This window comes from Callionymus lyra, chromosome 10 (genome assembly GCF_982586985.1).
Source record: "Callionymus lyra chromosome 10, fCalLyr1.hap1.1, whole genome shotgun sequence".
In the NCBI taxonomy this organism is placed as follows: Eukaryota; Metazoa; Chordata; class Actinopteri; order Syngnathiformes; family Callionymidae; genus Callionymus; species Callionymus lyra.
The window spans coordinates 5421480-5448812 of NC_141827.1; the positions used below are offsets into that span (position 1 = coordinate 5421480).

Consider the following 27333-nt stretch of genomic DNA (forward strand, 5'->3'; position numbering starts at 1 on the left):
GTATGAGTTATAAATGCATAGCAGTAGTATTAATGGCATTATTAATAGCAAATGCAACAGAAGTAGTATAAGAAGTATCAGTAGTGAATATTGCAGTACTTGTACTATTTGAATTTTTAGCAATGGCAAATACTACAGAAATTGTAGTGTTATATAAGTATCAGAAGTAAATACTACCTCTAAATACTACCTTTATTTTAAATACTAGAATAGTAATATTAGTTGTAGTATCAGTAATAAATAACACCGACATAGTGTTGGTAGTAGTATCAGTGAATACTATCAAATAAGTAGTATAAGTAAGTTTGGATGTTTTCATTTCAGCTCATATTCTTTTAATAAAATATTGTGAAAATATTAATATATTATTATTATGAACTTATTAATTTTTTTATTATTTAAGTTTGTTAACATTTATATTTATATAGTTATAGTTGTGTGTAGTTACTTTAATTTGCTTCTCAAATATTATCTTATTGATGTTTTTCTTTCATCTGAAATTCTATTGTTGTCTTTACTGTCTTTAGTTTTCACATGTTGTTGTTGTTTTACATTCAGTTGTTTTTAATCTCATTATTGTTTAACTGTATTTGCTGAAGCTTCTCAAAGTTGTTTACGGTTTAATTTGGTCAAAAATCCATTGAAAAAAGAACATTTATTATTGAGAAAGTCTTGGTGGATCTTCTGCTGACTCTGCTGGTGTTTCTTCTCCAGACCTTCTTCTGACTGAGGCTCCTGAACCTGCTGCAGCCTGACCTGTAAATAATGGATCCAGGTTCTCGCAGCTGAAGGAGGAAACGCAGCAGAATCCTCGTGTTTCTAACTTCTGGTGTTTAAACGCCGGAGACACACAGAGCGGCGAGTGTTTGTTCAACACCAATTACTGTCTGCAAACACACACTTGAATTGAGAGACCGACACATGAACTCTGCAGGAATTCACACCAACACAACAACACAACAACACAACAGTCACACGTCTGTTTCCTACACACTCCACCGACCACTTCCTCTCTCGACCAGTGACACCCTCTCTCTCTCTTTTATTGTTTCTTTTATGTACAGTTCTTACGCTTCCAGTGACTATTGTACATGTTTTCTTAGAGGTAACGGAATGAATGCAGTACAAGTTGAGCTAGAATATGTTACTTTTAATTTATTTATTAAGATTTTAATTAGAATTTACTTGTACATTCAGACAAAATACATGTATTAATGTTATCATTTGTGAACGTCCGTGGTATTACGCTGGTATTAGTAGTAGTTAAACAATACTTCTTAGTAGGGATGTATTCCGTAGCCATAGTAGAATTTATAGTAGCAATAAATGCAGTTGAGCTAGTAATTCATTTTTTATTACCATCTTATTTAATAACATTTGAATTAGAAATTACTTTTACATTTCAAGAAATAAATGTGTTAAAATAGTTATTTGTAGTAGCAGCTGTAGTATTAGAGACAATTAAATAAAATAATATCATATTTGTGTCGTAGTACAGTTGTATTAGTAGCAGTTAAACAATACTTCTTAGTAGGGATGTATTCTGTAGCCATAGTAGAATTTATAGTAGCAATAAATGCAGTATTAGTTGAGCTAGTAATTCATTATTTATTACCATTTCATCTTATTTAATAACTTTTTAATTAGAAATTACTTTTACATTTCAAGAAATAAATGTGTTAAAATAGTTCTTTGTAGTTGCAGCTGTAGTATTAGAGACAATTAAAGTGTAATAATATCGTATTTGTGTCGTAGTACAGTTGTATTAGTAGTAGTTAAACAATACTTATTAGTAGGGATGTATTCTTAGCAGAATTTCTAGTAGTAATAAATGCTGTATTAGTTGAGCTAGTAATTAATTTTTATTACCATTTCATCTTATTTAATAACATTTGAAGTAGAATTTACTTTTTATATTTTAAGAAAATGAATGTATTAAAGGTATTCTTTGTTGTAGCAGATGTAGTATTAGAGACAATTAAAGTATTATTTAGATTTCCATAGTTGTTTCATCTTATTAATTAACATTTGAATTAGAATTTACTTTTGTATTTTAAGAAAATACATGTATTTATGTTTTTCTTTGTAGACGATTAAAGTCATATTCTTATTTGTGTACTTGTTCAGTAGTAGTACTGTGGTATTAGTAGTAGTTAAACAATACTTCTGAGTATGAATGTATTCTTAGCCATAGAATAATTTATAACAGTAATAATTGCAGTATTAGTTGCTATTATATGTTATTTTTTACCACCATTTCATCTTATTTATCAACATTTAAGTATAATTTACTTTTTATATTTCAAGAAAATAAATGTATTTACGTTTAAAAAAAATACTTAAAATAATTAAATAACCTTGAGAATGATGTTGAATAAAGATAAACTAAAATATTCATGGTTTATAAAATAAACCAAAAAGGTACTTTAATTGGATTTAAAAAGTTTACTCGTATACATTACTCTTTATTTATATCTAATTAAGATTATTTGTTGTTTTGAATAGTTTATTTTAAGTGTTATTAACTAGTATTCAAATTTGACGTCGTAATAAAAATTAACACTCACACACACTCACACACACTCACACACACTCACACACACTCACACACACACACACACACACACGCACACAAGCGCACACTCACACACTCGCACACACTCGCACACTCGCACACACTCGCACACTCACTCTCACACGCTCACACGCTCACACTCACACACGCTCACACTCACTCACTCTCACACACTCGCACACTCACTCACTCTCACACACTCGCACACTCACACACACTCACACTCACTCACTCTCACACACTCGCACACTCACACACTCACACACGCTCACACGCTCACACTCACACACGCTCACACTCACTCACTCTCACACACTCGCACACTCACTCACTCTCACACACTCGCACACTCACACACACTCACACTCACTCACTCTCACACACTCGCACACTCACACACACTCACACACTCGCACACTCACACACACTCACACACTCGCACACTCACACACACTCACACACTCACACACGCTCACACTCACTCACTCTCACACACTCGCACACTCACACACACTCACACTCACTCACTCTCACACACTCGCACACTCACACACACTCACACACTCGCACACTCACACACACTCACACACTCGCACACTCACACACACTCACACACACTCACACACTCACACACGCTCACACTCACTCACTCTCACACACTCGCACACTCACACACACTCACACACACTCACACACTCGCACACTCACACACACTCACTCTCACACACTCTCACACTCTCACACTCGCACACTCACACACACTCACACACACTCACTCTCACACACTCTCACACTCTCACACTCTCACACTCTCACACTCGCACACTGAAGCGCGTGAGTGTGTGAGTGAACAAAAGCAACATGTTTACAAACGATAACAACATGAGCTCCTCTCTCTTTCACAGTCGTCAGCAGCAGATTCTCTCTCAGCTCTAAGTATGTGTGAGTCTGAGCTCCAACAACAGTATAAATGTCAAGTGACTCCCTGCAGAGAGTCGGCCTCAAATCTTCACTGAGGCTCTGCATGAAAGATGCACGAGATCCTCGGATCACCAGTCTGTTCTGATGCTGTTGGTACTCCTTTGTTTGGTTCAAAACACCTGATGATGTTTCCATGACGACGACAGGTGTCACCTGTTAGAGACTCGGAGCAGAGCTTTAGCAGTAGTATTTGTTTAAGTACCAAAAGTATTTGTATCGTAGCTGAAGTCATAGTAACAAGTGATATTTGCAGTATTTATTGAAGTATATTTGTAGTATCGTCTGCGGTATTAGTGATAATTAAAGTTATATTCTACTATTTTTTTGTTGTTCAATAGTAGTACAGTGGTATTGGTAATATTTACACAATACTTCTGAGTAGTCCTTTATTTTTAGCAGTAGATTCTTCGTAGTAATTATTGCAGTATTAATTTCACTAGTAAAGTTATAGTAGTAGTTGTACTGTACGTGTAGTAGTTTCTCAGTGTTTGTACATGTTCATAGTAGTATCGATAGTATATGCTACATTAGTAGTACTTGGAGTATCAGTAGTAAATGTTACAATAGTTTTATAGTAGTATTTCAGCAGTACTAAAATTCAGTAGTTAATGCCAACAAAGTAGTGTTAGTAATAAACGCATAGCAGTAGTATCAATGACATAATCAGTATTAAATACAAAATAAGTAGTATAAGACGTGTCAGCAGTGGATATTGCAGTATTAGTACTATTAGTATTAGAAGCAATTGTAAATACTACAGAAATGACAGAACTGGCAATGGTATCAAAAGTATCAGAGGTAAATACTAAAATAGTAATATTAGTTGTAGTATCAGTCGTAAATAATACAGACATAGTGTTGGTAGTAGTATCAGTAATAAATACTTAAAATAAGTAATATAAGTATTGGTTTAAGTAGTAAATTCTACAATAGTTTTAGTATTTCAGTAGTACTCATTGTACATTAGTAATAGTATCAGTAGTTAATAATAAGTAGTAGTATCAGTAGGAAATGCAACATAAGTGGTATAGCAGTATTAGTATCAGTAGTAGTCTAATTGGCAAATACTACAGAAATAGTATTATTATTGGGAAATACTACAGTAGCACTATAAGTATCTGTAGCAATTGTAAATAGTACAGAAATAAAATTATTATAAAAGTATCAGTGGTAAATACTAAAATAGAAATAATAGTTGTAGTATCAGTAATAAATACTACAGTCGTAATAATATATTTAGTGAATGCTACGGAACTGTATTGATATCATTGGTGAATATTACAGAAGTAGTTTTAGTAGTAATGGCAGAAGTACATAAGTGATACTGCTGTAGTCGCAGTGCTATTCGTCGTAGTACTACTGTGTAGTATGGGCAGATACAGATCGATCCGCTGCTGGTGACGTCATCAATACCTGCATCGATCGATCGAGGCTCAGTTGGTCTCCCCCTCCTTCCGACCACCTGCTCCCCCTCCCCCTCCTGAGACATCCCCCAATTATCCGCGGCGTGCACGCGCCGTCGGGGGCGCGCCGCCGGAGTCTCTCCTCCAGCAGCGGCGTCAGTGCTGGATGCTGCCGCTCCAGAGTGCACGGAGAGCGGACTCTGCTGCTGCCGCCTGTCGCTCCTCTGACGCCCAGACTCGACCCGCAGGTGAGACTCTTTCAAAGCCTGGTTTCTCTCACTAGTCACTAACTTAACTCGTCAATCTAGAATCTACTCATGTTGACATGTGTTGCGCTTTACGTGTGTTTTTACATCAATTTAAAATCCGACTTGCAGAAGAAAACACGTTTATATTTCAATATTATTGAGGCAGAAACACTGTTTTCCGTATTTTCAATATGCACCTGAAATTGTAAAATGTTTTTAATAGTATAGAGATTTATCTGGAGCAAATATACATATTTATATTTTACATTTTTTAAAACAAAAATGTTAAAACTCGGGTTGTGATTAGACTAGAAATTCTAAAATCGAATATAATAATTTTAGAAATTCAAGAAATGTCTTAATTATTTTGCCATTTTTAAGGAGGATTAGTTTCTTCTCAGAGATTATAAATTCATGTTGGCTTGTGTCTGACGCAGGTGAGAGTGTGTACTATATATATATATATAATGTCTGAAACAAAGAATACAAATGAGATATTTTTGGTTATTTTTCTTCCACATTTTGTCGTTCCAGTTATTTTTGTTCGTCACTCGTTGTAAACGAAACCCTTAAAAATCAGACCCTGGTTTTGACTGTTTAAACTAAAGGTTCAGTCTTTGGGGACCGAAAATACAGGCAGCCAGAAGTTCTTTTCTAATCATAAAATAAATGACTAGTCCTCTCTCTGGATAGTTTGGCCCTTTTTTTCACTGCCGCTGCGACCCGACCTCGGGTGAGTTGAAGACGACGATGAATAAATGATGGGAAATCTATAAATATAATAAATCAACTTTATAAAAAATAATCTTCAAACTTTTTGAAGCTGTTTATCTGCAGGAGATGCTAGACTTGTCTTTGTCCTTGACCTGTGTGTAGTTGTCTTGTCTCGCTGTAGAAAACATTCACTGTGTTACTTGGAAAAGAGTAAAGTTAGAGAGACTCAAACCGAGCTTGATGGACGACCATCAAGCTCTGGAACATTCGAAATTTAAACTATAACAAAATAAAGCCGACAAATGCACTCGTTGGCCAAGTTGTTCTGTAGCTTTTTCCATGTCCAGATAAAAAACTTTCCATTACTATCCTGACTATAAAACCAACAAAAAAGATGAAATCGGGATTTACAACAAAAAAAAAATGGACAAAAAACAACCTTGAATGTTCAGGGCAGAAGGTTAGAAAGCAAGATGGACGCCAAACACCATTTTTGACTTTCTAATATGGCGGTATTTCCTCAAGAATGACGCTAATAAAAATGGATTTTTGTCTTGTGTCCGTAAGATTGTTTTCTCAGAGTGAACTCGCTTCGCTCTGGACTTGAGAAAGAAAACGGTGAAACTGAAAGCTTTATTGTGCCATTAAGACTTTTCAAAGGGAAAACTAGCTCCGCCCCCTGGTGTGCGACATGGATCCCTGAGCCTCCTCACTTGTGTTTTCTTTAAGGTCGTCCAGATACAGAGTTCCAGCTTCACTCGACTCGACTTCCACCAGCGCCTCCACCTTCTTACGGTGGGAGGCCATCGTGACTTAGAGCCACGGAAATTCTAAAGGCAATGACGTTCTTACCAAACTCAAAAAGACTCTGTTGTGTCCCAAATTGAACACTTCTCCAAGTGCACTAGTTTACAGTACACTTTAAAACAGTGCACGTATTTGCCCAGTGCGCAAATTTCGACAGGGTAGTACTGTCTCAAATCAAACACTACACACTTACAGGAAAAATGACTCGACAGCTTCTTCTTCTACTACTTTTTAACGCTGATCGCAACCAGTCGTTGACTTGACAGCACTTTTCACAAATTCATTTTCGACGAATAAGTCATTAAGTTGTGTTTCATTGTGTTACCATTGTTGTTGTGTTGTTTTGTGGTAAAATGTGTGTTTTCTCGAGACGTTTACGTCGGTATCTGCTCCGAAGACACGTCGTCAGTGACGTAGCTTCAGTTTAGCTTCATCTACGTCACTAAGATGGAGCTGTTAAGGGTGGAAAGTGTCCACACTCAATCTTCTGGTCAGTTGAGATCTCATTGTGCACTACATTTACACACACTGCTCATCGGGACGCACTCAAAATATTAAGTCTAAGCACAAGACCTTGTCCGAGGTCCATGGAAAAACTTTTCGGGCTACATAACGGTATCTTTTTGGCTGTTTTTTAAAAGTGGCGTTTAAAGTGTTGGTAGTTGCGCTGATGACTCTCTGACCAATCAGTGGCTGGCATTCTATCGTCGTCAATTATTTTCAGCGCCGGCTCACCTGGAACCGAGCAGGTACTAAAAAATAGGATCTTCTTTGACCTACGATGGTGGAAACACAACACGTACCCGGTATAGAGTCAAGTACACCAGGGCTAAGACAGGCTAGTGAAACCGTGGCATTAATGAAACATTATTTCATTATTACATTATTAACACTTGTGACCTTGTAAGGAAAGTAAAGTATTGTTATCAGGTACGTAAAGATAAGTTTCCTGGCTGACGATGTTAAAATTGGGTTGTGAGCGTTCTGTTGTGGTTTCAAAGCTCGTGTTGAAGCTGAAAGTGTAACAGTAAGAAACTTAATTTCCTGTTTGATTTTTTTTTAATCCTTGTAAACCTGCACAGTTGTCCAAACCCACCCCCACCCCCCCTTCCCTCCTACGTGATTTCCTTCATCTTCAGTTTGATATTTGCCCAAAAACTCAGAAGCTCGGCTGCCAAACTGTTCTCGCCGTAACGTGTGAAATCGGCCTCGGACGCCGCGTTTGATGGCGACTCTTTCGACGCTGGCAGGAGCTCAGGCGTGTTCCTGCGTCTCAGAGCGAGGAGGACGTTTGGGTTTCGTTCGGAGCCGGATTCACACCAACGTCTTCTGGGCCGCGAGGGTTCGACCAGTTCCCGGGATACGGACCCGGGGGTGTTCCTTCAGTTTAGGTGCCAGACTTTGTTGTCGGGGAGGATTCAGCTGTTCCTCTGAACGACCGCTCTAATGAAGACAAGATGAATCTCCTCCCTTCGGTTCACTTTCCCTCTTCTCTCTCCAAATTACATCTTATTCTCTTCATCCCGCCCCTTCTCGCCCTCCTTTTGTCTCCCTCTCTCCGCCTGCTCTCTGTGGGACGCCCTCGCTGAGCTTCTGGTGCCGTTTGAGCATTTTTTTCATCCCGTCTCCATGTCTGGAGGAGGTTCCCCCCCCCGCCGCGAGAGGCAAATGGAAGACGAGGGCCGCGGCGCCGATGCATCACAATGTTCTGGCCCCGGCATCTGTCGTACCTGCGTCCAAATCACGGGCCCCGGCGACAGATGGCCCCTCCTTATGGCCCCGGTGTTTGTTTTAATCACCCTCCATTACCTCGACGACAAAACTCCCGATCGATCCGCGAGCCTCGTCGGTCGCAGCCGGCGAAGAACCCGACAGCGCGTTCATATTCTGCAGGTACATATTGGCCCTTCAGGAAATCAAGTTCACCGCAGCCTGAAGCTCATTCTTATGCAAAGTCATCAAGTGATTGAGCTTTGATTTGATAAACGTTCGCTCCCTCGACACGAGATATTAGAGCTGGAAATATATCTGCAATATACATGGAGATAAAATACTGAGCTGATCTTTTTATTTGAAGGATCTTTGTAATAACCTTTTTTCATCTGTGACGCTCTTGAAAACAACACTAAGTGCTGCAGGAAAGTAAAAAAAACAACATACTTTAGGAGAACAATAATGAAAACGATAAGAGAACAAGGATTAAACTATGAGACGAGACTTTCTTTTATCTACGGTTAAACAATATTTTATAAGACTTTAAATGTCAACGATGGCTAGATTAATGGATGGAGGGATGGATGCAATAGATGCGATTTATGTATATTAATATACACTAGATATACATATATATACGATAGCAACAATATGATGGATTGATAAATGGATGGAGAGCTAGGTGGTCTGATAGAAGAATGGATGGAGGGATGGAGAGATAGATACATAATAGATCGATGGATGGACATATAAATGGATGGATGGATGGATGGAGAGATAGATACATAATAGATCGATGGATGGACATATAAATGGATGGATGGACATACAAATGGATGGATGGATGGATAGATGGAGTGATAGATGGATGGATGGATGGATAGATGGAAAGATAAATGGATGATAAATGAATGGAAAGATAAATGGATGGATAAATGAATGGATGGATAGATGAAAAGATAAATGGATGGATAAATGAATGGATGGATAGATGGAAAGATAAATGGATGGATAAATGAATGGATGGATAGATGGAAAGATAAATGGATGGATAAATTAATGGATAAATTTATGGATAGATGAGTGATAAATGGATGGATATATGGAGAGATGGATGATGGATGGATAGATAAATAGATACATAGATGAGAGATGGATAGATGGAGAGATAAATAGATGCATATATAGAGAGATAGATGTAAGGATAGATAAATAGATGCATATATAGAGAGATAGATGTAAGGATAGATAAATAGATGCATATATAGAGAGATAGATGTAAGGATAGATGGATACATAGATGGAGAGATGGATGATGAATGGATAGATGGATATATGGGGATTGGAAAGAGTCATCTGGGAAATTAGAAAGTCACTTTAAAATATGATATGATCTTAGCATGTTCATCACATCATGATATGATTCTATTGTGTTCTCTCTAAAAACATGGTATTTAAGAAGTTTGTGTTGTGATCCTCAAAGCTGCGTGTAAAGGTCATGTGACTTTGATAAGAAGACAAACGTATCATCAAGTTTCAGATGCACTTCCTGTTTCTATCTCATTGACGCTGTCGAAGCTAAACATGTTGATTCTCTGCGACGGTTCATTTCCAGAGTTTAATAAATGCAGCTCAGACCTGATGAATCGCTGCCTGATGACTCACTGGATCCTCGTGTGATGATGTCGACGCTCGTGTGTCTGGAAACATAATCCTCTTCAGGAACTTGTTTCTGACAAGAGTCGCATCTTTTTGGCTCTTAACGCCCCTGCTGGTGACGTGAGGAATAAAACCGCGTAAAGTATTGTGTATTGACTAGAATCTGTTGATACGATATCATGATACTGTAGTAACGAGGATATATGTGCAGTATTTGACTCTGACCTAAATATTTCCAAACATCAGTTTTAAAAGTTGCTGGAGTCACTGTATCCTCTCGTCCTCAGTCATCGCCGGTATCTTGCGGGATTTCATTGTTCCTTTAGCTGCAGAGGACGTAATGACTGCTGCCATTTAGCGACCAGAAGTTTAATTGCGACATTAAAAATGTTAATGTTTCCGTTTTAATTTTATTAAAAAAAAATATATATATTTAAACTTTATTTAGCTCTAAACGATCAAAGAGCTATGAAAAAAAAGATTAGAAGCCAAAAAGAAACGTACAGTGCTGTCAAATATTATATGTCAAGTATCAGAGAATAGAGATATGGCAATATATTGTATATTTGTTTTTCCCAACAGCCCTAGTATCCTCTTGTCCTCAGTCATCGTAGGCATCTCGAGGGATTTCATTGTTTCTTTAGCTGCCATCTAGCGACCAGAAGTATAGTTGCAACACAAAAATGAACAAATGCTGTGAATATTTGTATTTTAATTGTAAATTAAAAATTGGAATTTGTTTTTAGTTTTATTCATAATGTATTGAAATATTAACCTCTAAAAAAACTACGTGAAAATAAAATATGATTTGAAAGCAAAAACAAAAAAAACGATAAAAGTGCCTTTGAATAATGAAAGGTTATTGTGATGTTTACACACACACACACACACACACACACACACACACACACACACACACACACACACACACACACACACACACACACACACACACACACACACACACACCAAACAACGTAGGCACTTCCTGCTCACCCTCCACACCTGAGTCCCACTCAAGGGTCCGGCTCAGTGATCACACACAGGAGAGGGTCTCGGATCTCATCAGCACTTCATCATCCAGCCCTCCAGCCGCGTCCCCTTTGCAATTTCTTGCAAGATTACATATCACTTCATACTTATCTTTCTCTTGTCCGGAGCCTCCCAGGTGACTCTCTCTCTCTCGCTCTCTCGCTCTCTCTCTCACCTGCGACTCTCTCTCTCTCTCTCTCTCTCTCTCTCTCTCTCTCTCTCTCTCTCTCTCTCTCTCTCTCGCTCTCTCGCTCTCTCTCTCACCTGCGACTCTCTCTCTCTCTCTCTCTCTCGCTCAAATGATGTGTTTAATAACAGCTGACGTTCTGAACCTGGAGCGTCTTTGTTATTCTACCTCCTGGTGGCACGTGCGCAGACCTCCCCCAAGCTGCTCTTTAACACACTTTCTGATTGTTTCTCATCGCAAATGTTGCTCCTGAATGTATTTTATTATTATCATCATCCAACACCTTTTTAAGCATTTGAGCATCAGCTTTAAAAGATGCTGGAGTCAATGTATCCTCTCGTCCTCAGTCATTACCAGGATCTCACTGGATTCCATTTGAACCTTATCTGCAGAGAACATAATGTCCGCTGCCATCTAGCGTCAACAAGAGTAATTGCATTTTATGACTTTCAAAACAAACGGAGGAGGAATCTTGTCAGTTTTAAATCTCTGTGATCGTTCCAATAGTTCCGTTTCATCGTGTGCTCGACTGTCACTAATCCATTTTAAAGTGATCAACAGAATTCACTACTTTATATGTAGACGTTCACAAATGTACCCTGAAGCAGCTGATAAATGTGAGGAGTTTGAAATCCATGTTCTTTCTTTGTTCAAAATGATACTCATGCTGGTCTGGCTGCTTTAACTGTGTGGCTGTGTCTCAAATCGCATACTACTCTTAGTATACTAGAAGTTAGTATGCATCAGTTTAGTGTACATACTAACTAGTACGCAAATTCTCCACAGATAGTATGTCTCAAATCAAACTCTGCTGCTACACACTAACAGGAGATCACATGACAGCTTCTTCTTCTACTACTATTTAACGATGATTTCAACCACCTGTTTGAACGCTATCGCCACCTGCTGGCAGCATGTATTGCAAGTTTTGAAAAAGAAATAAAGAAAAAATATGAGAATCTAAATAATCGAGAGATATTTACACTGGTATCAGCAGCGAAGACGTGTTTATCCTTCTACTGCTGCGGAAAATACACCTGTAAGTATATGAATATATATGTATTTATATATGACGTAACTTCTGTTTAAAACGTCACTAAGATGGAGCTGTTTAGTTTGTTTAGTGTCCATCGAACCATACTCAGTTTTGTGGGCGTGTTAGTGACAATTTAGTGTGCATGGCGCACTCAATTTCGCATACTAAGAATTGAGACGCACTAACGCACTAAAAATACTAACTTTTAGTACGCTAGTATGCGATTTGAGACGCAACATGTGACTTCTGTTTTGGGGAAAACAATTCAGCCAGGCCCACTTATAGCAGTTTTTGGAACCTCTCAGAAGACATGAGTCTGAGCTCTTCCCAGAAAACGATTGTGAAATTCACCTGCTGTCGCTTTTGAAATCTCCGAAGCCACTGACAACCTCAACGTGGCTGAGAGACGTCATATCTTCTCTCAAGCTTGAAATAATTAAGTTACAATGAGAGGCTCGACACAGAAATTCACAGTTACTTGGGAACCTTTTTTGTCATATTTTAAAGCTTTGCAAGTTCTGCCCGACAGAGAGTAGTTAGAAGTACTACTCATTATTCTAACTTACCTAGAGGTGACGTTACCAATGCCAGGATACGGGGAGGGTGAGCTGTTTGATTTCTTGTATAGTCCTTTTGTTTTCATTTTTTATTATTATTATTATTGATTTGTTTTTTTATTTCGGTTTTTGTCTTCTATGTATATAAAAAAAAAGGAAAAAGTTAAAGAAAGTTTTGTGATGTTTACTATTATCTAATTTGTCCTTTTCCAATAAAAAATATTGAAACAAAAAAAAGAAAAGGTTAATATTTGCATGTTAATTGTTTAAAAAAAATAAAGTTATTTTATTTTAAAATCTTTATTTAACTGTAAACGATCAAAAAACTATCAAAAAATGATTGGAAGCCAAAAAGAAAATGTACAGTGATGTCGAATATTAATACAGTATCGGCAAAAAGAAATATCCGATATATATATTGCTGTACGTGTATTTTCTAACACCCCTAGTATCCTCTCGTCCTCAGTCATCGTCGGCATCTCGAGGGATTTCATCGTTCCTTTAGCTGCAGGCACCAGAAGTATAGTTGCAACACAAAAATAAACAAATTCTGTGAATATTTGTATTTTAATTGTAAATTAAATATTGGAATTTGTTTGATTTTATACATAATGTATTGAAATATTAACCTCTAAAGAACTACGATCAAAATAAGAAAAAATACAATACGATAAAATAGCTGCCGGGGACTCAGTGACTGGAAGTTTAATTGCGACACAAAAATGAACAAATGCTGTCGGTCAGTGAGCTGAAGAGACCTGGAGGAAGAACAGAGAAGATACTGTTGAACAGACTGAAGTTCTTCAACACGTTGGATGATCTTCTGGTTCATAATCAAGCGAACCATCTCCAGCACAGACCAGATGAAAGACTGGAACCAAAAGTTCCTCCAGCAGACCCGCGTCCGTCTCTGGGACGATAAATCCGAGTGTTTGTCCTCGCGGCGTCTCCGCGGCGACGGACGCCGCCTGCTGCTTCCTGTGAACACACACACCCGTAGAACGACGCCTCTGGTGTGTTGTTGACACACAAGAGCTTCTGTGAGCCTCAAGACCACCAACAGGCCTTTCTTCAGGGACCACCTGTTACGAGAGAGTCCTCGGACCAGAACTAACGTCTCTGTTGAAGCAGCCGCTAGAAAGTACTCATCGCCGTATGTACTTCCATGACACTGTATCAATCCTCGACAGAACTGTAGCCATTTGTTGTGTTTTTTTATTTAAAGAAAAAAAAAGGAATTTTTTGGGACTGGATTACATTTTTTTTACAATTATCAAGAAGATATTTGTTCATTTTTATGTTTCAATTAAACGTCCGGCCACAAGATGGCAGCAGTCATTACGTCGCCCGCAGTTCAAGGAACTACGAAATCCCATGGGATTCCAGCGATGACTGAGCATTAGAGGATACTTAGGGGTGTTAGTAAATATCAATACGGCAATATGTCGCAGTATTTATTTGTTTACTATTACTGTATTGATATTCTATAGCATAGCATCGTTTTATTTTTCTTGGCTTCAAATCATATTTTTTTTTGATTATTTATCAGTTTATATTTCAATAAAGTATTTAAAATAAAACAACTGGATTTGTAATTTACAATTAACATAAATATGTTCAAGGGATTTGTTCATTTTTTGTATTACAATAAAACTTTCACCCACTAGATGGCATCAGTCATCTGATCACAATATTTACTTGCATGATACTCTATGAATACTCAACAGTGCTATATTGATTTGTTTTTTTTATCTAAAGACAAAAATACATTTTTTGTGACGGGATTTAAAAAATTACAATTATCAAGAAAATATTCACAGTGTTTGTTAATTTTTAAGTTTCAATTAAATTTCACCCACAAGATGGCAGCAGTCATTAAGTTGTACGCAGCTGAAGGAACTATGAAATCCTACGAGGACGAGAGGATACTAAGGCTTCTACAGATACAGCATTATATCGGATATGTGTTTTTCCTGATAATGTATCAATATTTGACAGCACTGTACATTTTATTTTTGGCTTCTAAAAAAACTATGAAATAATGCGAGATCCCACGATGACTGAGGACAAGAGGATACAGTGGGTACAGCAGCTTTTAAAGCTGATGTTTGGACATATTTTGGTTTGAAGTCATGTGGTCTGTAAATACTACAACACCAGAGTCAAGTACCGGACAATACTACACATAAATACTTGTTACTACACTATCACAACACCAGAGTCAAGTACCGGACAATACTACACATATATACTTGTTACTACACTATCACAACACCAGAGTCAAGTACCAGACAATACTAGACATATATACTTGTTACTACACTATCACAACACCAGAGTCAAGTACTGGACAATACTACACATATATACTTGTTACTACACTATCATAACACCAGAGTCAAGTACTCCACAATACTACACATATATACTTGCTACTACACTATCACAACACCAGAGTCAAGTACTCCACAATACTACACATATATACTTGCTACTACACTATCATAACACCAGAGTCAAGTACTCCACAATACTACAGATATATACTTGTTACTACATTATCACAACACCAGAGTCAAGTACTCCACAATACTCCACATATATACTTGTTACTACACTATCACAACACCAGAGTCAAGTACTGGACAATACTACACATATATACTTGTTACTACACTATCACAACACCATAGTCAAGTACTCCACAATACTACACATATATACTTGTTACTACACTATCACAACACCAGAGTCAAGTACTCCACAATACTACACATATATACTTGTTACTACACTATCACAACACCAGAGTCAAGTACTCCACAACACTACACATATATACTTGTTACTACACTATCACAACACCAGAGTCAAGTACAGTTTTTTGTTTTCTGTGACGACGTTGAGACTTTTATTAGCTTCGGTGATAAAAGTCCGAACATGACGTTCAGGTTCATGAATCTCAGGCTGAAGTTGTTCGACTGAAGCAGCAACAAATCAACTCGATGGTCGAACCAGCAGCAGATTGTTGGAGGCTGACGAGGAAATAAGTAACATTGTGATAATGTGGGGGCGTCTGGATAAGAACACAATTCTTGTCAAGTTTTCCAAACAGTGTTTGTTCTGCCAGACTTTAAACATAGATTTAAAATAATATTCTCTGCTTCAGCTTCTGTGTCCAAGATTCAAATCTTTTTGATTGAAGTTTAAATGTTACTATAATAGAACATTTTATATACAGTTTTAAAGACTATGACTTAAAAACTATATTGAATTTAAATTATTGTAATAGAATATGTGTAAAGAAAAACTAATTTAACTTTTCAACAATACGATATATAGTGATACTGTAGTAACAAGTATATATTATATGTGTAGTATTGTCGAGTACTTGACTCTGGTGTTGTGATAGTGTAGTAACAAGTATATATTATATGTGTGGTATTGTCGAGTACTTGACTCTGGTGTTGTGATAGTGTAGTAACAAGTATATATTATATGTGTAGTATTGTCGAGTACTTGACTCTGGTGTTGTGATAGTGTAGTAACAAGTATATATTATATGTGTGGTATTGTCGAGTACTTGACTCTGGTGTTGTGATAGTGTAGTAACAAGGATATATCTGTAGTATTGTCGAGTACTTGACTCTGGTGTTGTGATACTGTAGTAACAAGTATATATTATATGTGTGGTATTGTCGAGTACTTGACTCTGGTGTTGTGATACTGTAGTAACAAGTATATATTATATGTGTAGTATTGTCGAGTACTTGACTCTGGTGTTGTGATAGTGTAGTAACAAGTATATATTATATGTGTGGTATTGTCGAGTACTTGACTCTGGTGTTGTGATAGTGTAGTAACAAGTATATATTATATGTGTGGTATTGTCGAGTACTTGACTCTGGTGTTGTGATACTGTAGTAACAAGTATATATTATATGTGTAGTATTGTCGAGTACTTGACTCTGGTGTTGTGATACTGTAGTAACAAGTATATATTATATGTGTAGTATTGTCGAGTACTTGACTCTGGTGTTGTGATAGTGTAGTAACAAGTATATATTATATGTGTAATATTGCCGAGTACTTGACTCTGGTGTTGTGATACTGTAGTAACAAGTATATATGTGTAGTATTGTCCAGTACTTGACTCTGGTGTTGTGATAGTGTAGTAACAAGTATATATGTGTAGTATTGTCCAGTACTTGACTCTGGTGTTGTGATAGTGTAGTAACAAGTATATATGTGTAGTATTGTCCAGTACTTGACTCTGGTGTTGTAGTATTTACAGACCAGATGACTCTTGACGAAGTCGTAACTGCTTTCATTTGTTTTCAAACCAAAGTCATTATGGGATCTCGCAGGATTTCATCGATACTTTAGCTGCGGAGGATGTAACGACTGCTGCCATCTAGTGGCTGAAAGTTTAATTGCAACACAAATAGGAACAAACGTCGTAAATATTTACTTGTAAACCATTAAAGATGGTTATTATAAAAAAATGTTTTAGTTTTTTTCAATATATCACTGATATTAAACCATAATTGAACGTTTAAAGATGGTTCTGTGTTTTTGTTTTTGCCGTCCCAGCAGGTGGCGCCGCGCCTGACAGACGATGTCGCTCCCCCGGAGTCTGTTCCTGGGGGTCCTCTGTGCCTCCCTGACACTCTCCCTGGGTTCTGAGCCGCACGGCAAGAGACGAGCGTCGTCGTCCCCCCGGGGCGCCAACAGCCTGCAGGAGCCCCCCGGGGCCCCGCAGGGCCTCGCCAAGGAGCGCCGGGGCCACAGGGGCCAGGGGCCGCGCGGCACCCCGGGGCGAGCCGGCCTGCTCTCCCACAGGGCCCTGCACCCGCTGGCCCGCCCGGATGACGAGGGGACGGGTCTGGAGAGTCTGGGCCCCGTGAGGCTGGAGACCGGGAACGAGCGAGGCCGAGGTCGCGGGAAGGCCCCGGAGAACCAGCTTATGGGGTCACGCAAGGGTCGCGGACACTTTGACCACAAGAGACACGGAGGTCGTCGTGACAAGGGTCGTCATAGTAAAGGTGTGTGATTAAAAGTTAATCTTTTTTAACAACAACCCCTTTATTTATTTACATTTAATTGAGTTTCTTTTATACCCTGGTCCAAAAAAAGCGCTCTACAAATATTACTTACTTACTTACTTACTTACTTACTTACTTACTTAACTTAAAGAGTTAAAGTACTTTTGTTAGTACAGGTTGTTCTTGTGTTTCCAACGAAGAAACACAACTTTTTTTTGTAACAAATTCTAATATTTTGAAGTGCAGACTGAGAAAGTTCTCCAAGCTATCGTGTATATTGTGTTTATCGAATTATATCGAAGTATATTGCGTATATCGAAATATATCGAAGTATATCGAAGTATGTCTTAGTATATCAAAGTATATCGTGTATATCGGAGTATACTGGAGTATATCGAAGTATATCGTGTATATCGGAGTATATCGAAGTATATCGGAGTATATCGGAGTATATCGGAGTATATGGAAGTATATCGTGTACACAAAGTATATCAAAGTACATCGTGTGTATGGGAGTATATAGGAATATATCGGAGTATATAGAAGTATATTGTGTACACGAAGTATAGCGAAGTGTATCGTTTATATCCGAGTATATAGAAGTATATCGTGTACACGAAGTATATCGTGTATATCGGAGTATATCGGAGATATCGGAGTATATAGACGTACATCGGAGGATATCGAAGTATATCGAAGTATAACGTGTATATCGAAGTATATCGTGTATATCGGAGTATATTGAAGTATATTGTGTATATCGGATTATATCGCGTACATCGAAGTATATTGAAGTAAATTGTGTATATCGAAATTATATCGTGTATATCGAAGTATATCGTGTATATCGAAGTGAATCATGTATATTGAAGTAAATCGTGTATATCGAAGTATATCGAAGTATATCAGTGTCATGACAAGATTGAATTTAAATTGAATTTAACATTTTAAATGTAGAAACTTTAATAGTTTTTATTCATATGTATTTTGTTTTCAATAATTTATATTTTAAAAGGTTTAATTAGTTTTTATTATTTTTGTTGTTGAATAATTTCATTCAATAATCTGTTTATTCAAAGGTTTAATTATTTTATTATATTCTGATTCAAATTATCAAAATAATAATTTAATAAATTCAGTATTTTTTAATTGTTACTCTTTTAAATTCAACATCGATACGTTTTTATTACAACAAAGTGAATAAATAAATAATCTTTGGACTTAGAATATCAACGTGTCAACAAATAAATATTTAGTCTGTAAAATATTTGATTAAACTACGAAAATCAAATGTAACCGTTCAACATAAAACTTGTTCAACTTTAAATAAAATACTTAAATGTTAAATATGTGCATCTTGCCCCCCAGTGTTCCTCGCTGACCCTCATGTGTTTGAAGAATCCTCCCCCGTCTCCCCCTCCTTCATGGACGCCCCACCCGGCGACGCCCCCTCCCCCAACGGCGGGGTCTTCGGCTCCGGCTTCTCCATGGTTGCCACGGTGATGAACGAGCATCCCCCAACCATGGCTCCGTCCTTCACCAAACCCCAGGTGACCCCACCGCATCTGTCGCTTCCCAGTGTGAGTCCGGTGTGGAGGGATGAGGGCGGGGGACGCCCAGAACCTCATCGCTCTTCTGGGTCACTGCGTGGACCCGATGTGGCGGCGAAACATGAACCCTTCATTTCATGAGCTCTCGGTAGTTTAGAAACGTCCTTCAAAGTTTTAACACTTGTGTTCTCTCTGGGTCAGGGTGACCCGGAGGCCCGGATACAAATGTGTTTGTGGAATCCCTTGTGTTGTTTCTGGTTCATCGTGAACGACTTCCACCCCTTCATGTATTTATGGAAGCCAGGGAGGTCATTCACCTTGACCCTGAGACAACACAAGGTATACCACAAACACATTTGTTTTCAGACTTCCGGGTCACGAGAAAACACAAGGGATACCACATACAAGTTTCTTTTAGACTTTCGGTTTATCTTGACTCACAGACAACACAAGGGATACCACAAAAACATTTGTTTTCAGACTATCGGGTCACCTTGACCCAGATAAAACACAAGGGATACCACGTACAAGTTTCTTTTAGACTTTCGGGTCAACTTGACCCAGAGACAACAAAAGGGATAACACAAACACATTTGTTTTCAGACTTTCGGGTCATCTTGACCCAGAGACAACAAAAGGGATAACACAAACACATTTGTTTTCAGACTTTCAGGTCATCTTGACCCACAGACAACACAAGGGTTAAAGTATCATCAGGTTTAAAACAAAAATTTGTTAAGAAAGGTATAAAAATGGTTTTAGACTAAATGTAGGAAATTAAAAGTGCTACAAATTTTAGCTGAGACATGAAGATAAAAAAAACAACTTTTTGTGAGGCTCCCCTAGTGTTAGAACTGTGTAGTTAAAGTGTTTGGAAACTAACGCCGTACCTCGGTTTACGAAGAATTATCCTAATTTTATCTTCCTGGAAGCTTCACTAAACTATATCGGTACTTCAGCCGTTATGGAAATGAACGCAAACGCCGTCACTGAAACCCTCAAGTAAGCAGTTTGAACAATTTTACGATCAAACTGAAACAAGTCGTCACACAAAAAAACTAAATGTTACGTAGTACTGCTTTGTAAAGTACAATGTTATGTAAGTGGGAAAATATATGTTTTAATGTTTCTTTAATAATATAAAGTAGCCTTAACATTATGACCACTTAAGTTTGAGTTTTCTGCGTCTGCAACTTAAGAATAGATTTATATCCACAATACAATATATTGCAATGTATCTTGAGTATTGTCCAGTACTTGACTCTGGTGTTGTGATAGTGTAGTAACGAGTATATATGTGTAGTATTGTGGAGTACTTGACTCTGGTGTTGTGATAATGTAGTAACAAGGATATATATGTAGTATTGTCCAGTACTTGAATCTGGTGTTGTGATAGTGTAGTAACAAGGATATAAAAGTAGTATTTTGGAATACTTGACTCTGGTGTTGTGATAGTGTAGTAACGAGTATATACGTGAAGTATTGTCGAGTACTTGACTATGGTGTTGTGATAATGTAGTAACAAGTATATATGTGTAGTATTGTGGAGTACTTGACTCTGGTGTTGTAGTATTTACAGACCACATGACTCTTGACGAAGTCGTAAATGTTTTAATTTGTTTTCAAACCAAAATATGTCCAAACATCAGCTTTAAAAGCTGCTGGAGTCACTGTATCCTCTCGTCCTCAGTGATCACCAGTTTTTCATTTTCCCTTTAGCTGCGGAGTCTATTATGACTGCTGCCATCAATTGACGGGAATTTTAATTAGCAACACAAAAATGAACAAACGATCTGAATATTTACATATTAGTTATAAACATTTAATGATTTTATTTCGTACAAACTTTATTGATATGTAAACCATAACAACTATGATAAATAAAAATGATGTAACTAAGTGTATGGATAGTTTCCAGCTCCCTAGTGGTGGTTTCACGTCATTACCTTAACACGGTGACGCCTGATCAACTGAAATCAAAGCTGCGACACGCTGAGTCTTCTCCGGCCTCGAGGCGTCCGTGTGGCGAGCGTGGACTCCGGCCCGGTCCGACCAGCGGGAGCGACTCGCCACCTGTCACAGTGACCAGCAGGAGGCGCCGCTCGACACAAACAATATCTTCATCTTTGAACGATTGATGTCAGTTATTGATCGAGAGCCAACGTCCTTCAAAGACTCCACAGATTGAGGCTTTTTATTCTTTAGTGGAGCTGTTTATTGATCCTCTCTTCATCCATTCATCTCTAAGTCATTCATTCATTCACTCGTTTGTTCACTTCATCACTTCATCACTTCATCACTTCATCACTTCATCACTTCATTACTTCATCACTTCATTACTTATTTTTATTCGTTAGTGGGAACACCTGTGTTTATTGATCCTGAAGCTCTCTTCATCCATGTATTCATCTCTAAGTCATTCATTCATTCACTTGTTTGTTCACTTCATCACTTCATCATGTGTACTGATGAAGTGATGAAGTGATGAACAGATGAAGTGATGAAGATGAAGTGATGAAGTGATTAACAGCAGGATCTGCTCTCCATCATGACAGAAGTCTGCAGCAGGTCAAGGACAGGAAGTAATGAAGTGATGAAGTGATGAAGTGATAAAGATGAAGTGATGAACAGATGAAGTGATAAAGATGAAGTGATGAAGTGATAAAGATGAAGTGATAAAGATGAAGTGATGAACAGATGAAGTGATAAAGATGAAGTGATAAAGATGAAGTGATGAACAGATGAAGTGATAAAGATGAAGTGATAAAGATGAAGTGATGAACAGATGAAGTGATGAAGATGAATTGATGAAGTGATGAACAGCAGGATCTTCTCTCCATCATGACAGAAGTCTGCAGCAGGTCAAGGACAGGAAGTGATGAAGTGATAAAGATGAAGTGATGAAGATGAAGTGATAAAGATGAAGTGATGAAGTGATAAAGATGAAGTGATGAACAGATGAAGTGATGAAGTGATGAACAGCAGGATCTTCTCTCCATCATGACAGAAGTCTGCAGCAGGTCGAGGACAGGAAGTGATGAAGTGATAAAGATGAAGTGATGAAGATGAAGTGATGAAGTGATGAACAGCAGGATCTTCTCTCCATCATGACAGAAGTCTGCAGCAGGTCGAGGACAGGAAGTGATGAAGTGATGAACAGATGAAGTGATAAAGATGAAGTGATGAAGTGATGAACAGATGAAGTGATAAAGATGAAGTGATGAAGTGATGAACAGATGAAGTGATAAAGATGAAGTGATGAAGTGATAAAGATGAAGTGATGAAGATGAAGTGATGAAGTGATGAACAGCAGGATCTTCTCTCCATCATGACAGAAGTCTGCAGCAGGTCGAGGACAGGAAGTGATGCCGACTCTGGACATGAATCTCTTCGACTGGACCGACTATGAAGACATGAAGCCAGTGAATGTGTGGCCGACAATCAGGAAGAAAGGTCAGTTGACCCTGTGACCCCAACACTTTCTTCTTCTTTCTCTTCTTTCTCTTCTTTATTTCTTTATTATTTGTCTTTGTTTCTTCTTCATCTTCATTTAATTTCTATTTGTTTTCTTCCCATGGTTTTTCCTCTTCTTTTTTCTTACTCTTCTTCTTATTTCTCTTCTTCTTCTTTTAATTCTTTTTCATCTTTCCTTATTTGTCTTTGTTTTCTTCTTCGTATTCGTCTCCCTCTTTCTCTTCTTTTTTATTTTGTTTCCTTCCTATTCTTTTTTTCCCTTCTTCTTCTCCTTTTCCTCTTTCCTTCATTGTCCTCTTCCTCTTCTTCTATCTCTTCCTCTTTTTCCTCTTTCTTTTATTCTTTTGCTCCCTCTTCTTCCTTTTTCTATTTCCTCTTCTCCTTTTTCTTTTTCTTCCTCTTCTTATTCCTTTTCTTCTTTTACATCTTTCCTGCTTTATCTACTTTTCTTCCTCTTCTTCTTCTTCATCTTATTTCTTCGTCTTCTTCGTCTACTTTGTCCTTTTCTCCTCCTTCTTTTCATCCTTCTTTTCCTCTTCGTTCTTTTTCTTCTTCCTCATCCTTCTTCTTCTTCTTCTTCCTGTTCTTCACCTCTGGTGTTCCTGCTGCAGACAAGAGACGCAGCAAGAACATGAGCAGCAGCAACGTGACGACAGAACCTGATGTCATCGAACCATGTGACCATCACCTGGACTGTCTACCTGGTGAGTCGACATGAAAGACTTGTGTTGCTTTGTGTTGTTGTTGTTGTTGTTGTTGTTGTTGTTGTTGACGTTTGTTCCACCTGTGAAGGTTCCTGTTGTGACCTGAGGCAGCACGAGTGCAGAACTCACAACCGAGGACTGAACAACAAGTGCTATGACGACTGCATGTGCGAGGAAGGTCAGGACGCCATCTTGGATTTGTACTTTGTTCCCTTGTCTTTGTTGTTCTATCAAGAAGAAGTTGCTTCATTTAAAAAAATGTTGAAAATACATTCATTCTATAATTTAACTTTAGTTTCCTATGATATAAACACAAACATGACTTAAATAAAAGTTTCAATTCTAATTTAGTTCAATTTAAGCAACTTTTTATTTATTTATAGAAATAGAGGGTTTTTTGTTTAATGCTTAAAGTTAAAGTTAAAGTTTTGTCTTTATTAAAAATAAGTTTTATATATTTGTGTAACTTTTGTTTTATTAAAGCGATTGAAGTATTTTTATTAAATCTTTCTTTTTTCTTGATGCTATTTTCTCTGAAATACATCTTTATAGATTTTTTTTAATGTTTTTATTGTTTTTATTTTTTAAACTACATTTTTTATTTTATTTTTACTGAAAATATATTTTTTAATTGATCTTATTTTTGATTAAATCAACTTTTTTCTTCTTTTTAATCTTTTTCTTCTTTTTCTCCCTTTTCATCTTTCCTTCTTTGTCTTCTTTTTGTTCTTCCCATTCCTCTTCTCATTTCCCTTTCATTTATTCTCCTTCTTCCTCCTTCTCCTTTTTCCTATTCTTCCTCTTCGTCTTCTTCCTGTTTTTTTTCTTCTTCTTCCTCTTCTTAATTTTCTTCCTTTCCATCTTTCCTTCTGTGTCTTCGTCCTATTCCTCTTCCTTTCATTCTTCTTCTCCCTCTCACTCTTTTTTCTTGCTCCTCTTCCTTTTTCCTCTTCTTCTTCTTCCTCTTCTTGACTTTCCTTCCTTGTCTTGTATTTCTTCTTTTATTCATTTGTATTTAATCTCTATTAATTTTTTTAAACTGTTTTTTTTAACTTCTGTTTTTACTGAAAATATATATTATTATATATTCTGTATATATTTTTTAATTGAATTTAATTTTTTATTAAATCAACTTTTTTAAATTACATTTTAATTTCGCTTTAATCAACTTTTATTAATGGAGCAACTTTTGTTTAAATTGACACAGAAATAAATGAAACTTGAATTAATTCTATACATTTTATTTTAATATATAGAAAAACTTGACAAACAATTAACATTTTCTTGCAAATACTTTTCTATGAAAACTTTAAAAAAAAGAGGCTTTAATGAACTAAACGATCATTTATTGAATTTCATTTCGTTCTTTCGTCTTATGTCGATATAAAAAAAAACGGTGAATAATTTTGACTCTTTTCTTTTCTGCGCAGGTTTCCGTTGCTACGCTAAATTCCACCGTAAGCGACGAGTGACTCGACGAAGAGGCCGATGTGTCGTACCTGAGTCTGTGAGCAGCGACCAGGGAGGATTCATCACCATCTGAGGGGAGCCATGGGGGCCAAGAAGAGTCACATGACAGGAAGAGAAGGAGTCACATGACAGGAAGAGAAGGAGTCACATGACAGGAAGAGAAGAAGTCACCTGACAGGAAGAGAAGAAGTCACATGACAGGAAGAGAAGGAGTCACCTGACAGGAAGAGAAGAAGTCACATGACAGGAAGAGAAGGAGTCACATGACAGGAAGAGAAGGAGTCACATGACAGGAAGAGAAGGAGTCACATGACAGGAAGAGAAGGAGTCACATGACTTGGCGTCACTTCCTTCTTCGCTTTTGACGCTTTTTTCCGTCTCGGACTTTAACCGACGGTTCTGATGCCACGTTCAGGAGGAAAAAAACTCTTAGATAATAAAAAGTTTTAATGACAATTAATCGTCTTGTTTCGAAAGAAAATTATAAGTAAAAGTTTAATTAATTTAATTATTGAACAAAACATGACATTTTTGTCATGTTTGTCAATTGTAAACTAATTTAAGTCACGATATTATTCATAAGAACGTTTTAAAAATAAATGTTTCATTCAATATAATGGAGTTAATGTTGGTTAATAATGTAAAAAAAAAAGGTTAATTAAATTAATTTAGACTTGATGTCTTAATGAAGTTATTATTTTTGATCTTCTAATTAAATAACAAATAAATAAACGGGTCATGTTTGACTTATTTTATTTAGTTAGGTTAAACTTGTACTTTTACTTTTTATGTTCTTACACAATTTATTGAATTTAATTAAGTTTCTTTGTCTTATTAAACAATTTTGACTTAATATTATTATTTTTAATCTTTTAATTAAATAACAAACAAATGAACGTGTTGAAGTTAAATTTGTACTTTTTTCTTCTTTTATATAGAGTTGATTATTATTAAGTTCCTTTGTCTTATTATTATTATTTTTAATTAAATTAGACTCAGTTTTATTATATTTAATCGCGTAATTAAATATCAAATATTTTTTTTAACAAGTTAAACTTTTGACATATTTGAAAGTAACTTGAATGTATATATAAAGGTTTAACGTGTATTAAAGGCACCAGAATGATTAATGATCATCTTTTCAAGCTCTATTAAAGAAGATCAATCAAATAAACGGATCAATAAAACAGGATTAAATACATTTTAAACGAGAGTTTCATCAAAAACCGGATCAGTTTTCCTCCTGGACGTGGCCTCGTGTTCACTTCCTGTCTCACGGCTCAATTAAACTCATGTGATGAGATTAGATTTAAAGTTTTCTCCCGTCATGTGATTCTCAATCAACAAAACAAAAACTTCTGTTTCTCATCGTCTGCGGTTCTGACCCGAACTTCTCCTCCGTCTTTATTTATCTCATGTTCTGCCGGTTCTTCTTGTTTGTGGATTAAAGACACGTTTGGTTGTTATTTTGTCGAAGTTGTTTCCTCGGACACAAACAACACAGTCGTAACCTGGTGTCGTTTCAGGGTCAAGGTGACCCGGAGGCCCAAGAACAAATGTATTTGTGGTATCCCTTGTGTCGTCTCTGGGTCAAGGTGACATGGAGGCCCGAGAACAAATGTGTGTGTGGTATCCCATGTGTTGAACCAGAGTTAAAACGTTTTATTTTTTGGCCTTCGGGTCACCTTGACCCTGAGATAACACAATGGATAACACAAACACATTTGTTCGGGGGCCTTTCGGGTCACCTTGACCCTGAGAAAAGACTGGGGATACCACAAAACATTTGTTCTCTGGCCTTTTTTAGTCAGCTTTACCCTTAGATGACACAAGGGATAACACAAAGACATTTGTTCTCTGGCCTTTCGGGTCACCTTGACCCTGATATAACACAAGGGATAACACAAAGACATTTGTTCTCGGGCCTTTCGGGTCACCTTAACCCTGAGATAACACGAGGGATAACACAAAGACATTTGTTCTCAGGCCTTTCGGGTCACCTTGACCCTGAGATAACACAAGGGATAACACAAAGACATTTGTTCCCGGGCCTTTCGGGTCACCTTGACACTGAGATAGCACAAGGGATAACACAAAGACATTTGTTCTCAGGCCTTTCGGGTCACCTTGACCCTGAGATAACACAAGGGATAACACAAAGACATTTGTTCTCGGGCC

At 37.3% G+C, this 27333-nt stretch overlaps 1 protein-coding gene across 3 annotated transcripts; it reads left to right on the top strand.

Moving 5' to 3' along the window:
* Positions 1 to 5123: 5123 nt before the first annotated feature.
* Positions 5124 to 26621, top strand: draxina (dorsal inhibitory axon guidance protein a). Of its 3 annotated transcripts, none has more exons than XM_087800578.1 (7): positions 5124 to 5207; positions 17506 to 17957; positions 19326 to 19507; positions 22843 to 22960; positions 23593 to 23685; positions 23774 to 23863; positions 25116 to 26621. In XM_087800578.1, exons 2-7 carry the CDS (start codon positions 17531 to 17533, stop codon positions 25226 to 25228), a joined length of 1023 nt encoding a protein of 340 aa, XP_087656704.1. In that variant the 5' UTR covers positions 5124 to 5207; positions 17506 to 17530; the 3' UTR covers positions 25229 to 26621. The 3 variants fall into 3 exon arrangements, with proteins under 3 accessions (XP_087656704.1, XP_087656706.1, XP_087656705.1); XM_087800580.1 differs by having other exon boundaries at positions 22846 to 22960; XM_087800579.1 differs by having other exon boundaries at positions 17509 to 17957.
* Positions 26622 to 27333: the final 712 nt, after the last annotated feature.

Coding starts and splice junctions, on each gene's coding strand:
- draxina (XM_087800578.1), top strand. CDS start 17,531: ATGTCGCTCCCCCGGAGTCTGTTCCTGGGGGTCCTCTGTGCCTCCCTG. Junction 23,686..23,773: donor TCACCTGGACTGTCTACCTG/GTGAGTCGACAT, acceptor CCACCTGTGAAG/GTTCCTGTTGTGACCTGAGG. Junction 23,864..25,115: donor CGACTGCATGTGCGAGGAAG/GTCAGGACGCCA, acceptor TTTTCTGCGCAG/GTTTCCGTTGCTACGCTAAA.